This window comes from Leptonychotes weddellii, chromosome 12 (genome assembly GCF_054177405.1).
Source record: "Leptonychotes weddellii isolate Sample4059 chromosome 12, ASM5417740v2, whole genome shotgun sequence".
Classification (NCBI taxonomy): Eukaryota; Metazoa; Chordata; class Mammalia; order Carnivora; family Phocidae; genus Leptonychotes; species Leptonychotes weddellii.
This window is the reverse complement of record NC_138380.1, coordinates 19351131-19364084: the sequence shown is the minus strand read 5'-3', so window position 1 is coordinate 19364084 and position 12954 is coordinate 19351131. Positions and strand designations below refer to the sequence as shown.

General features: G+C 43.6%; 2 protein-coding genes across 2 annotated transcripts in view; both read right to left on the bottom strand.

Annotated features, from left to right (window-relative positions):
• The window catches only part of LOC145716372 (uncharacterized), a 40512-nt gene extending 28540 nt beyond the window's left edge, over positions 1 to 11972 (bottom strand). Inside the window, exon 1 of the mRNA XM_081799652.1 lies at positions 8980 to 11972. Coding sequence (XP_081655778.1) covers positions 8980 to 9017 — 38 coding nt within the window. The 5' untranslated portion in view covers positions 9018 to 11972. The remainder of the gene's footprint in view (positions 1 to 8979) is intronic.
• Positions 1 to 12954, bottom strand: part of COPG2 (coat protein complex I subunit gamma 2) — a 273829-nt gene that overhangs the window by 228920 nt on the left and 31955 nt on the right. The gene's annotated exons all lie outside the window — the stretch shown is intronic.

The window sequence follows — 12954 nt, the reverse complement described above, 5'->3', positions numbered from 1 at the left end:
ACCTTTTTTGGACATACTCTCTAATAACCAGCAGCACGTTTGCCGGAGCCGTGGGGGTGGGCTCTGCTTATGTGCACCATTCATAACAAGCTGTACCAGGTGATCCAGGCAAGGTACGGTGCCAGAATGCCTAGGTTTGGGAGATGCACCACAAAAGAGAACTGACTCCATGAAATTGAGTGGCCCCAAAGGATAAAAATGCCTCCAAAATAGGAATCATTTTAAAAACTTGGGCTCAGGAGCCAGACTGCTGTGATCTGAACCCCGGCTCCCCCACATACTCGCTGCATAATCTTGGGAGAGATGACTCAACTTCTCGGAGCCTTAGTTTTCCATCAGAAAAGTGGGTATGATGATAGCACCTGCCTAACAGGATTGCTTATTAAAACAGACACACGGTGCTCAGCTCTTTGCACTCGACAGTGCTAGCTAGCTACAGTCGTTCCTGTGTCATCGCGAGTCTCCTGGGTTGGGGCAGGTCTACTCTCACCTACAGCTGATGTGAGTGAAAAAGTGCAGACCTGAACATGGAGATGAATGATCCCTGTTAACCCTGACCCCAGAACATGGGTGCCACAGGAAATGCAACCGCAGTGACCCGGCCTTCTGGGTCAGTCACGGTCGGTACAGATTCGGGCAGAGCTAACGGACACTCTCTCATAAGAAGAGGGATCCTTCGGCTTCACAGGAGAAGGCTCACGGTTCAATCAGCCCATGAGGAACGTTATACTGGAAAATACTCCTCATCTATCCAAAACACTGTTTCTGGGCCCTGTGCTGACTTTTTAAAAAATCCTTCAGAGTAACACCATGGTGCGTTTCCTTCAAGCTTTCTCTTCAAGGTAGCTACCTTAGAAGTTCAAGGATGTACCTCAAATATCTCATGTTTTCCTTCCTAACCTGTTAAGTAATCCCACTGCCTGTAAATATATCCAAACTTTATGTTTTAATTTAAACTCATCTTAGAGTTATTTATATTTTTGGCATGTTTACACCTTTGCAGATACCAGGTTCCATACAGGCGGATCTCACTTGTGAAGCGGCCTCCTCTGGACTCCCAGGGCTAACATTCTGGGATCTGGTAAATTAACTTCATACCCACTCTAGCATTTATGATCTCACAATCTTATTTCCTGCAGATCTAGCCTGGAAGCGAAATTTTAAAATGAGCTGTGGACTGAGGAGATGATTCAGAAACCTGATGCACAGCATGGTAGTGACTGGTGGGAAGAGTTAGTCTTCCTCACATTTTAACTGTAAGGAAAATAACAGGTTACAGGAGCGCTTTCCAACTACCCTCCCTTGCTTCTGTCAAATTCAGGAACACCAAAGAAATTCAAACCCTAGCACTGGCGTATCTGCAGTGTGAAAGGTAGCCCTGGGCTGGGAGCGGGGAGCATGGTGGGGCTCCCTCTGGGCCAGAGAGGGGGGCACGAGGAAGGATGTGGGGGAGCTGCTTCTCAAAGACAGGGTAACAGGAAATGGCTCGGCAGGTTTGGGAAGCAACAAGCTGACTCTTGCTGGAGCACAAACACTTGAAAGGGGACAGCGGCAAGAGAAAAACGCAGCTTATTTCATTGTTTTTCTGAAAATCATTCACTCGGGCGCCTGGGTGGCTCAGTCGGTTAAGTGTCTGCCTTTGGCTCAGGTCATGATCCCAAGTCCTGGGATCGAGTCCCGCATCAGGCTCCCTGCTTCTCTCTCTCCCCCTACTGCTCCCTCTGCTTGTGTGCTCTCTCTCTCTCTCTGTAAAATAAATAAATAAAATCTTGAAAGAAAAGAAGATCATTCACTTAAAGAGGATGCCTCTTTTGAATACGGATGTTACAAGAATGCCAATTTAGGTTCTGTTAAATTAAATTTTTTCTATCCTTAAATGCCTAAGCATTTAAGTTGGCTAGACTTCTAAAACCCCACAGCATTGCTCACTAAGAGCAGGGAATTTAGAACAAAGGTGTCACTGGGCCACCACAGAGTGAGTCTCCTGGAGGTCAAGGGGGAACGTGCTCAGTAAGAGCTAGTCAGCGAATCAGCTTCCTGTGAGTAAGGCTTCCTCTGAATGATCTCAGGAATGCCCCTCATCCCTTGCACAGGAGCTAAGGGCTTTAACATTCTAGCCCTAGACCCAGGGTCTGGAGAACTTCATCAGTAGTCCTACGCTGGAAAGTATTATTCAGAGAAACTGAAAAAAGAAAAAGTCTTCCCAGATTTCTGAGAAAGGGTGGATACTGACCTATATTCAACGTTCTAGATTAAAATCACAGATTTTGAATAAAGAAAAAAATGTTCTATATGATCTAATAAAATCAGCTTATTTTACAAACAGGAAATTGAGGCTCAGATGGTGAAAAAAAACAGTATACAAAATATAAACCACCATTAATGTCTAGTGGTGGCCAAAGGCGAGTCTTTTCATCAGGCTGTGCATTTTCCGTTCAGCCAGGTTTACGCTACGCTAAGAGCCAGATGTGGAAGGCTGGGATGCTATCCAGCCTCGAAAACTCATGGGAATTTAGGGAGCTCATCAATTAGGCTGGGAGAGGTGATTAAGCTCCCTGACATAGGGTTTGACCTAATCACTCACCGTGAGCCAGGGACACTCAATGCCAAACATCAGTAGGGAAAGTCTGGGGTGAAAGGTTGCCCTGGGCAGAGCAGTCTTTATGCTAAGGGCTCCCACGGCAGAGCCTGATGGTGGCCACTTGGGAAGGTGACCCGACTCTGGCAAAAGTTTTCTTTCAAAGCCTGCTGCGTCCAGGCAGTCCCCTTGCTGGCTCGGACAAGGCCCACTCACCAGACTTCTACAAGCATCTCGGTGCCTACTGTGTGCCCTTCTAGTCCTCTCCTAAATGTACTCTTCAGCTCCAACCAAAAGAACAGAAAGCCCCAAGTCTACTGCATATGGGAGGATGGGGCCCTTAAGAGGGGGTTATGTTTGAAAAACAAATTCATCGTATGTGAATAATAATCATAAGCCTTAAAAATCAAACCATATTCATAAAATTAGGGGACCAAAACATATCTTGGAAAGCAGCTTCTCTTGGTATTTATTCTCATATTCACTATTTTACCGTACTAATATGAATAGCTGGAAGTTTCTTGGAATTCAAACCTACAAATTATAGAGAAAAAACGGAATGAAAGAAAACATCTTTGACAGTCCACCTGAAATCAAATCATGATTCAGAAGTTTTAAAAACCGTCACATGAATAGGTAAGTGACAAAGGGAAAAAATGGTTAAAATATTAATTGTAGAATCCAGCTGGTGTATAGGTGGGGGCTCACTGTAAAATTATTTCAATCTTACTGTGTACACTTGAGACTTTTAATATAATGTCAGGAAAAAAGTATTATCACACCCTCCACTCAGGTACCAATATTCCCCAAAATTCATGGGCTCTTACAGTTAGATAGAACGGTGAAAGGTCTTGAAGTATGAAATAAGGAAGCACTAAAAATTAACTGGGGAAAGACAAGTGACTTCATACAGGATGCCGGGGGACTATGTGAAAAAAAAAAAAAAAGCCGTTACACCTTCCTTACTTCTAATTTGGTGAGTTTAATATAAAAAATGCAATTTTTTTTAAAAAAAAAAATCAGAAGAATATCTTCTAACTTCTGGGCAGGAAGGCATTCCTAAGCCCATGTTAACAGGAGAGTCACAAAGGAAAAAACAGACAAAAATCACTTATTTAACCAAACAGAATGTAAATGTTCTGTGTCTCGAAAGAATCATAAACAAAATTAAAAAATCAAAGAAGCTGAGAAAAATATTTGCCCAAATATCACTAAACACACACACACACATACACATACACACACACACAAACACACTCCCCTCAAATAAATTATAAGAACAGTTGCACTGTGATAGAAAAGTTGATAAGGGACATGAACAGAAGTTTACAAAAAGAAACAATGGATTAATAAACACACGAAAAAGTTAACCTTTCCTGGAAGCAGCTACAGAATGCCATGTACCGAGCACAGAGTGGGAAGCCATTAAACAGTTGTCAAGGGGCGCCTGGGTGGCTCAGGCGGTTAAGCATGTGACTCTTGATCTCAGCTCAGCTCTTGATCTCAGGGTTGTGAGTTCAAGCCCCACGTTGGGCGTGGAGCCTACTTAAAATGAGAAAAATAAATAAATAGATAAATAAATAAAAAGTTTTAATTCCTTTAACTTAATAAACTCACTGCAAGGTATCTATTTTAAGGAAGTATTTCTTTCATTCCGTTTTTCTCTAATTTGTAGGTTTGATTTCCAAGAAACTTCCAGCTATTCATATTAGTATCTATTTAAATATATTATTTAATATTAATATATTATCAATGTTTTATTAATATATTACAATACTAATATTGTTACATCATTTAAATATACTTTAATGAAAAATATCCAGGATTCATGCATTTGAAAGGATAATTATTATAATGTAAAACTGGCTTTTTAAAAAAATGGAAGGGGTGCCTGGGTGGCTCAGATGGTTAAGCATCTGCCTTTGGCTCAGATCATGATCTCCAGGTCCTGGGATCGAGCCCCATGTCGGGCTCCCAGCTCAGTGGGGAGTCTGCTTCTTCCTCTCCCTCTGCCTCTCCCTCTGCTTGTGCTCTCTCTTGCTCCCTTTCAGATGAATAAATAAAATCTTAAAAAAAAATAAAAATGAAGCTCCTGGCGCCTGGGTGGCTCAGTTGATTAGGCATCTGACTCTTGATTTCAGCTCAGGTCATAATCTCAGGGTCGTGAGACAGAGCCCCACATGAGGCTCCTGCTCAGCAGAGTCTGCTTGTCTCCCTCTCCCTCTACCCTTCCCCCTGCACACGCGCACGTACTCTCTCTCTCTAAAGAAAAGAAAATGGAAGCTAACTAAACACTCTCCAATTTTGCACTGTTAAAAATGTTTTTAAAGCATTTTTAAGCACTTGGAGAAAATGCTCATTTAAGAAATGGGATATAAAAGTTCCTACAGAGAATGATGCTAATTCTGTAAACTCTGTGTGACAGGAAAATATTGAAGGGAAATACACACAAATGTTAAGAGAGCTTTGGGTGATAGGATCAGAGATAACTTATATTTCTTCTTTATACTACACTTCGTATTTTAAATAAGTTTTACTACACGTAAGTTAGAAAAAAATAACAAATACCATATAAAAAGTCTGGAAGAGTGATTCACTGCTTTAGAAACAGGTCTCATACAAGTCAAGACCACCAGTAAGATAATGACTTTGAGCTGGACCTCTGAGTCCAAATCCATACAAACCACCTCACCACTCTCCCAACTTTCCCAGTGTCCTACACACCCACTTGTCTGTGGGCACTCTGCCACGTCCAAACGCTGCCTTATCTTCCCTCGGACCTGCCTCTCCTCTCGTATTTCATCTCGTGGTGAATGATACCGCTTCATCACCTCAGCCACCGTCCTTACTTCTCCTCTCCCCTCTCCCACTCACTAACCCCCCCTGAATCCGCTGCCCTGGGCATCCTCGTCGTTTCTCCACTGGAGGGCTCTGGCTGAACCAGCTCTCTCACTGTCTGGTCCCCTTGCCTTGCCTGACCTGGCCCGGTCCTCTCCTCCCAACTCATTCTCTTCCCTGCAGCCCGGGCCACCTTTCTAAGGTGTGTCTGGCCACCTTACCCTCCCGGACAGAGACCTTCAGGCAGCCAGGGTGTGGCGCCCTGGGCCTGTTGTCAGGGACTCCCCTCCCGCTTCACCTTCTCTCACTGTTCCTCTTCCATACCCTCCCCCATTGGAGCTCACAGCCTCTGTGGCTAATGCCTCCACACAATGCTTCCTCCCCTGCCTGGCTAACTCCTGGCTAACTCCTTGAAGGCTGTCCTGCCAGAGTCGTATCACACATCACCTTCGTCAGGAAGCCTCATGGACGGTGGCTAGGTGTTAGCAGGTCCCACAGCATGCTGATTTTATGAAACCTCAGGACTAAACTGTACACTGTGATCTGTGTTTTGGCCTCCTCTCCCAGAATGTGAGCACCAGCAAAGCAGGCCCTCAGTGTTTGTTGAATGAATTAAGAAATGTTTCCACCATCTCAGACAGTTACCTATTCCCATCTTGGGAAAGATCTCAACCCCAGAGTTCCTCACTTCCCCCAGCTCACCACTCATCTAACTTGATCATTGTGGCAATGGAGGTTGTCTTTCTGATCTATTCATTAACTAGCAAGTTTATTTATTATAGACCTTATGTCCTGACAATTTCTCTTTGGTTTTATTGGAATCCATTTGCTCCAGCCCAGCCTATCAAAAAAGTGTTACCAACGTCCCCACACGGGACGGTCACTTAAAGCACTGCAAATTACTGAAAGCAAGGCAGTGTGTGAGCCACCGGGGATATAAAGATAAATCAGACGCTTACTACTCAAAGCCCATTAGCAAGAAATCCCTTAGCCTTTTTCAGACGGAAACTCTCAGTCACTTTATCTTTTGCTGGAAGGGTATACAACTTCTGTTCCTTGGCTATCTGCTCTTCACAGTTACCCAAAATCTTTTTTCAAATGTGACTAAAGTTGGACACAACAATCAGTGTGACTAATGCAAGTCTTGTTTACTTAGCCTTTTATGTCATACTTCTGTTAATACACCCAAGATTCATGTCTATTTTTTTCCACAACAGCCTTACAGTGTACTGATGTACTTGATGGGCAGTAAGGGCTACAGTTCTTCTAAACGGTGGACTTCTGCACTCAACTCAACTACCTTCCATCTATCCCCACCAGATTTCTTGTGCTAATGGAGAATCATTCTCCAGTTGGTTACAATTGTTTTCAATTTTATTTCTGGAGTTCGGATGATTTGCAGTCCTATCTAATTTGGTAGCATACACAAAAGAAAAGGAAAAAGAAAGAAAAGAGATTTCATTATGTATGAGAAAAACTCGCCCCAACTGTTAACTGGGAGTCTTAAAAGTTTCTACCAGAATTCACGAGGCACTCTACACATTTCATGGTTAAATTTTAGGGATCCTGGGGTATATGTTTGGAGGTTCTGAGAATATTATCCATTCGCTTTATTTATTTAATATTAGTCACCTATTTTCTCCACCTTTCCTCCTTTTTTTTAAGCATGCCCCCCCCACCCCCCGCTCCTCCCCCCCTCCCCCAGCTAGCAAAGAGAGAATGTCTTCTTTCTGACTTGGATGCCTCCTCTTTGAAATCTGAGTGTTAACTGGGAAGCTCAAGAACGGCAGAATCACAGTAACGTCTGGCTCTGGGCTGGTGTCCTTAACCTGGGGGCCACAGATGAGACGTACTGAGTTGCAGATGCTCTGGAAAATGCAGGCAAATGTTTGTGTGTGAATGTGGCAAAAGGATTCATGGCTTCCATCATAATCTCAAAGGGCCCCAACACCCCGAATAGGTTAAGAACCTCAGCTCTAAGGCACTCAGCCATAATAAAGCAGTAAACTAATAGTGCCGGAATGATTGATTCAACTCTCTACTCTGCCATTTCCAAAGAGAAAGAGAAATTCTACAATAATTATACATTAAGCAACTTTTGCATTAACGGAGAACATGACTTAAGGGTGTGATGTGAAAAATCCAGCATATACAAAATAATACAGAGGCAATAATCTAACCCTTCAAGCACTTCAAATACGTGAGTTTCTGCTTCTCACAAAGTTCAATATACTTTCTTTGTCCTCTTTTGATACCTTTAGCTTATTTGATAACATTGATTTAAAACCAAGACATCAGGAATCAGAAGTTTCTCTTCACATAAAGGTTCCTAACCAAAAACATGTATCTCTCCCAACTATTAGTAACTGTAGTATTTTAGCTAGAATGTACTGTTATCTTCCATACTTGTGTTTTAAAGAACATCACAAAAAACACTTAATACGAGTATGTCAAAATCAAAACTGCCTTCATGGCCATATGCTGTAAAAATCAATATATCTTGGCTCTTAACTTCTATTGTCACCTATAGGTTATGCCACCTTTTATGATTATCTCCACATCCAGAGTATTTTCTACAGGTAAATGTGAAATGTGGCATAAATGGGTCAGGAAAAGATGCTCTTTAAAAGCTTATTCCTTTGACAAAATGCCACGTGGAAATTTAGAAGCAAGAACCGGTGAAAATCAGAGACTGCCGTCATCCATACTCACCACTGGGCAGGACACAAAGGATCCCGAAGTGCAGGCGGGACTTGTCCTGGAAGGAAGGGATTGAATTCCACTAGGAGAACAGGCAAGCAGAGGTGGCGAGTGGTAACACCACCTTTCTCCAGCTCCTCTTATTCGCAGACACACAGATTTTGGAATCTTCCAGGACTAACAATGAAAACCACACTAGGTTGTTTTCCCAATTCCTATGAAATGAGTCAGTAGGTCAAACAACTTCTCCACTTGGGAGAGAGAACAATTCCTTCAACTGCGCTCACTGTTTCCAGTGAGTGCACTCCTTCCCTGCGCCCCCTGGATAAAGGCGTGGCCAGTAAGCCACGGAGAGCCCACCACGTGAGACCCGTCACAGGTACTGCCGGGAGGTTAGTCTTGTTCAATAGGACAGTTCCTCCTTGTGAATATTTAGGGGACAAAATTCCAGTCAAGAGGAAGATGTGGATGAAGTCTCTTCATTGAAAAAAGAGTTGGCATTACTTTTTCTCTGTTGAGACCGTGTAGGCATTTACTTCTATCTCGTAAGACAACAGAGTGATACTTTAAATACAGACGAGCAGTAACTGTACCTCAAAAAGTCCCCCATAAACTGCTTCCCTCTGTAAAACGTCCTTTCCTCCTCAAAAGGACTGCTATACTCAAAAAATCCAATGATTATTCAATCAATCCACATTCTGAAAAACCCTTCACAGGCTTCTGGGAGTCCTGTGGTTCCATCCATTAAATCATATAAATTATAGCAGAAGTATTTAAAAGCTTGCTAGCAGTCTTTTGAATCCACGACTCAAGACCATGAACACTGGTTTAGCAATTATCATTGGAATCTACCACCTACTCACCGGATAGAACATTTCTTGTAGTTAGCGACCTTCTGCATTGGAAATCACCAGCTACCAGCAATGAATCCATAATTCTGAGAACTCACACATTCAGGCAAATGCACAGACATGTGTCTCTAAATACAGGTACAGAGACATTCTGTGACAGTTCTTCATTAGGAGACTGGAAATACTTTTGCTTTCTGTATCGGGAGTACTTTCTTTCCTTTTAAAGAGGAGGTTTCGTTTTGATCTTGAGAAATTCTGATAAAACCACCAACTGAAAACCTGCCATTATAAGCGAGGGATTTCACAACAACGTTCATTCCAAAAAAACTGTGGCTATTCATTTCTGGAAGTGATTCACTGTGAAAGAATCGCTGCTGGTGGTGGAGGGAGCATGCATTTTTAGAAGGCAGCCTGCCCTCCGAGCAGTGAGCAGAACCCTCAGACACAGGAGCCACGTGCCTTGCTGACCCCATCCCAGCTCCCTGAATCACCGTCCCTCAAGATGATGCGCAATGACCAATTTCCTCTTATACTTCCCTCGCTTTACAAAAACCCCTCTGGTCTATGCACCCCGAATTAATCCTCTGCTCCGGTGGAAACGTGCAAATAAATCTGGGAGGGCTGCAGCCGTATTCTCCACCTGTCAACGCTCAGTCGCTGGCGAGTCACCAGCATATGGATACTCACTTCCTGTGAGTATTTCTAAAAGAGCTTATGATATTTCCTTTGGAACAACAACAAAAAAAAGCGGGGAGGCAAGCAACACAGGGAGAAGTAACTCCCAACAAGCAAAACTAAAAGCATGCAACGTGATCACTGTTTACCAGCCACGCCTAATTTTAATTTGGTTTCTCAACTCCTGTGTAATTAAGACAGCCAAGAGAACAGCATCAGGAGAAAGAAGAAGAAGGGGGGGGGGGGGAAGACATTTCACAAATGCTTAGACCTTCAGTGCGCGTGACCAGAAAAGTAATTTTAGGATTCAAGTGAACCAATCCGAAGCTGGTTAGAGCATTAACCCTTCAAGGAAAGAGAAAGAGTTCTTTTCATTTGTCCCCAAGTTTCAAACATGCAAATCGTCTCCCCCCACCCACCCCGGCCCGGGGCGCTCGCTGAGACACTGAAGGCAAGGGCTCTGAGTGCCAGTCACAGGGTCCATGAGAAGCAAGAAGTTTTTCAGATTTGTGTGTGGTGGGGGCAGCAAAATTGTTCTTTATAGGACTCCCGTCACATTCACGGGGGTGGCCGTGTGGTTTTCCCACCAGAGCACCCTTTGAGAACGGGATACGAAGGGCAAACACAGGACTTCTTGTATTTGTCTTGGTGTCGGCCAAACCTGATCATTTATGTCAGAGAAGAGCAGAATTTCTTAACAACTGGGCAAATTGAGAAGGACTGTTTTTATCCCACCTTAGAGAGTATCGGTGGTGACAGAGTTCATTTTCTGAGGGGACTAGGAGACATTCTGCTGGAAGAGGAGCTTTAAAAAAAAAAAAAAAAAAAAAAAAGCCTGTCCTTCATGTCCGGGCTGTTAATGTGCTTCTGTCTTGGGTGGCAATGGTGGGAGGGGGAGCTCCTGAAGGTCGGAGGAGAAAAATAGAAGCTTCCACTCGGGGTGAACGGAAGACTGAAGACCAGTGAACCAAATGCGGACAGACAGCTGTGCCACGCGCTTTTGGCCCTTCATTTCTGTCATGGTAACACTCTGCCCCTTTTACCCCGACTCCTCTATTTCTCATCTTTGAAAGCACAAGATAAACATGAAGAATATACGTGAAAAGTTTTAATAAAGCCATCTGTATTTTATTCCATGGAAGGAAATTTTCACCAGTGTGATAGGTTTTTATAATCTTTGCCAAACTGATATTTTCAAAAGAACAGTATGGGAACCACTCACATGATAGGAATATAATCTTCGAATTGAGAGTGACTAAAAACAGCATTGATAATTGGTGTTAAGAATTTAATTCACACCAACAACACGACACCAACAGTCATCCCTCTGCCCTCACTCCCAAGACCTTATGAACCCCGTCAATGGCAAGAGGAACATTCTATAAAATGTCAAAAGAACAAGAACCTATCTATTATAGGGAGAGCAATTTTAAATATCTCCAATTTCAAAAAATCCTATTGCTCCTGAGCTTGGTGAGTGGAAAAGCAATGATTAGAGGCCTGACAACTACTCAGATATTAAGTATACCTAATTTCCTCACTTACGCCTGCGTGGCCAATGCAGACGTTTTAAAGAAGAGAAGGGAAAAGCAGAGCAATGCAGAAGAAAGATCATGAAATACGTGCTTGTGGGGGTGGGGTGGGACAAAACAGAGAACACGAACCCAACAGATGTGGCCACCACCAAGAAGCTGCTGCCGGTTAGGACATCCTGTGCGTTGTGGGGGCTGAGAGGGTGACTTCTCAGGTTGGGTATTTTGAACGTGACTGAACTACAGAGACTGTCCAGGTCTTGCTGCAGGCTGTGCCGTGGACAGGACTCAGGTGTAAATTTACAGATTTGTGTTCCCTCTTCAGACCTCTGGGCCCGCTGTCCCCCACCCCCACCCCCACCCCCGTTCTCCCCAAACAAAATAAAACCCTGCGACAAATGTTCTCTATATTCAACTTGACTCAAAGTTTTCTTTTAAGCAATGCAAAGGAGTGCACTCTTCAGTGGCACTTTTCTAGAAAGGGGGGGGCGTGGTCTCACGTGGGAAGGGCACCAGACTGTGGGTAGTCAGAGGGCTCATGTTTGAGTTTCAGCTCTTCCTTTGGCTACGCTTTGCTCTGGTCCAGATCACCCAGCCTCTTTAAGCCAGTTTAATCATCAGTGCTAAGAGCAAAATGACAGGCAGGGCTGGCTCAGACAGCACCAGGAGCTGGACACAGACCTACTCATTGAATTTTCACCACGACCCCAAATTCCATTACTATCCCCAGCCTACAGACAAGGAAACTGAGCCCTGGGGAGTTTAAGGACTTGACCAGGGTCAGGCAATCAGTAGGTGGTGAGGCCAGGATTCAAAACCAGGGAGCCTGACCTTGGCCACTCCACTGCGGAGCCTTCCATCGGCATGTCTGCCAGTCACACCAGGCTGGGGTGCATGGGGAGTAACACAGCACTTAGGAAACTACCTTGAAAGCTATACCTTGAGGCAGATTTTTCATCACGCCACATGCAAATATTTTCTCTGCAGAATTTAAAGGAAATTAATGACAACTAAGTACCGCTAACTCTAACACATTTGTGTGTTCTTTGAGAACAGCTTCGTATCAAATCTGTGATACTGAGTTTTAGCGGTAGAAGGTATGTAGAAAACGTTTTCAATCAGTGTGGTTAAGGGAGGCTCATGATCACAGGGTTAAAGCTTGAATCTCCATCCAATAACTCCGGGAGTGGGGCTGTGTCACAGGCCACGGGGGATGGGGGTGCACGCAGAACTATGAGACACTTCTCGGGCATTTTCATCTGACTGACTGGCCTCCATTCATTCATGTGATGTGCGTGTGTGTAATACTGGTTCTCAGAACAAGCACCAGTTCCAAACTTTCTTCTTACTATAAGCTCCTCAGGCTTTAAGAAGAAAAGAGAAAGATGAGGAAAAAAACTTTTCTTTCCATTATTGTTATTGTTATTGTTATTTTAAGTCGGGGAAAAACAAAGCCTCCATTAAAGGTCTGCCTATGAGGAACATAACTGAAGTTCTACCCAATTCTTTCTTTTCTTTAAACTCGCTCCTACACAGACTCTTTGATGTTAATCAGATTGTCTTTCCCACATGCTCACTGAATGTGGCCACCAGAGTAAGAGAAGTTGGGGGACCCCTCTGCTTCGATGGTGAATGATGATTTAGTCATTTACTCTTCAAGGAAACAAATTTCCTATTCAGGGTCTTCAAAGCTTTTCATGCTGTATATTCTATAAAGTCTGGCCCTATTACATTCATGTAGAACTTTCTGAATGGTTCCATATCATGTTGCGTCATACTG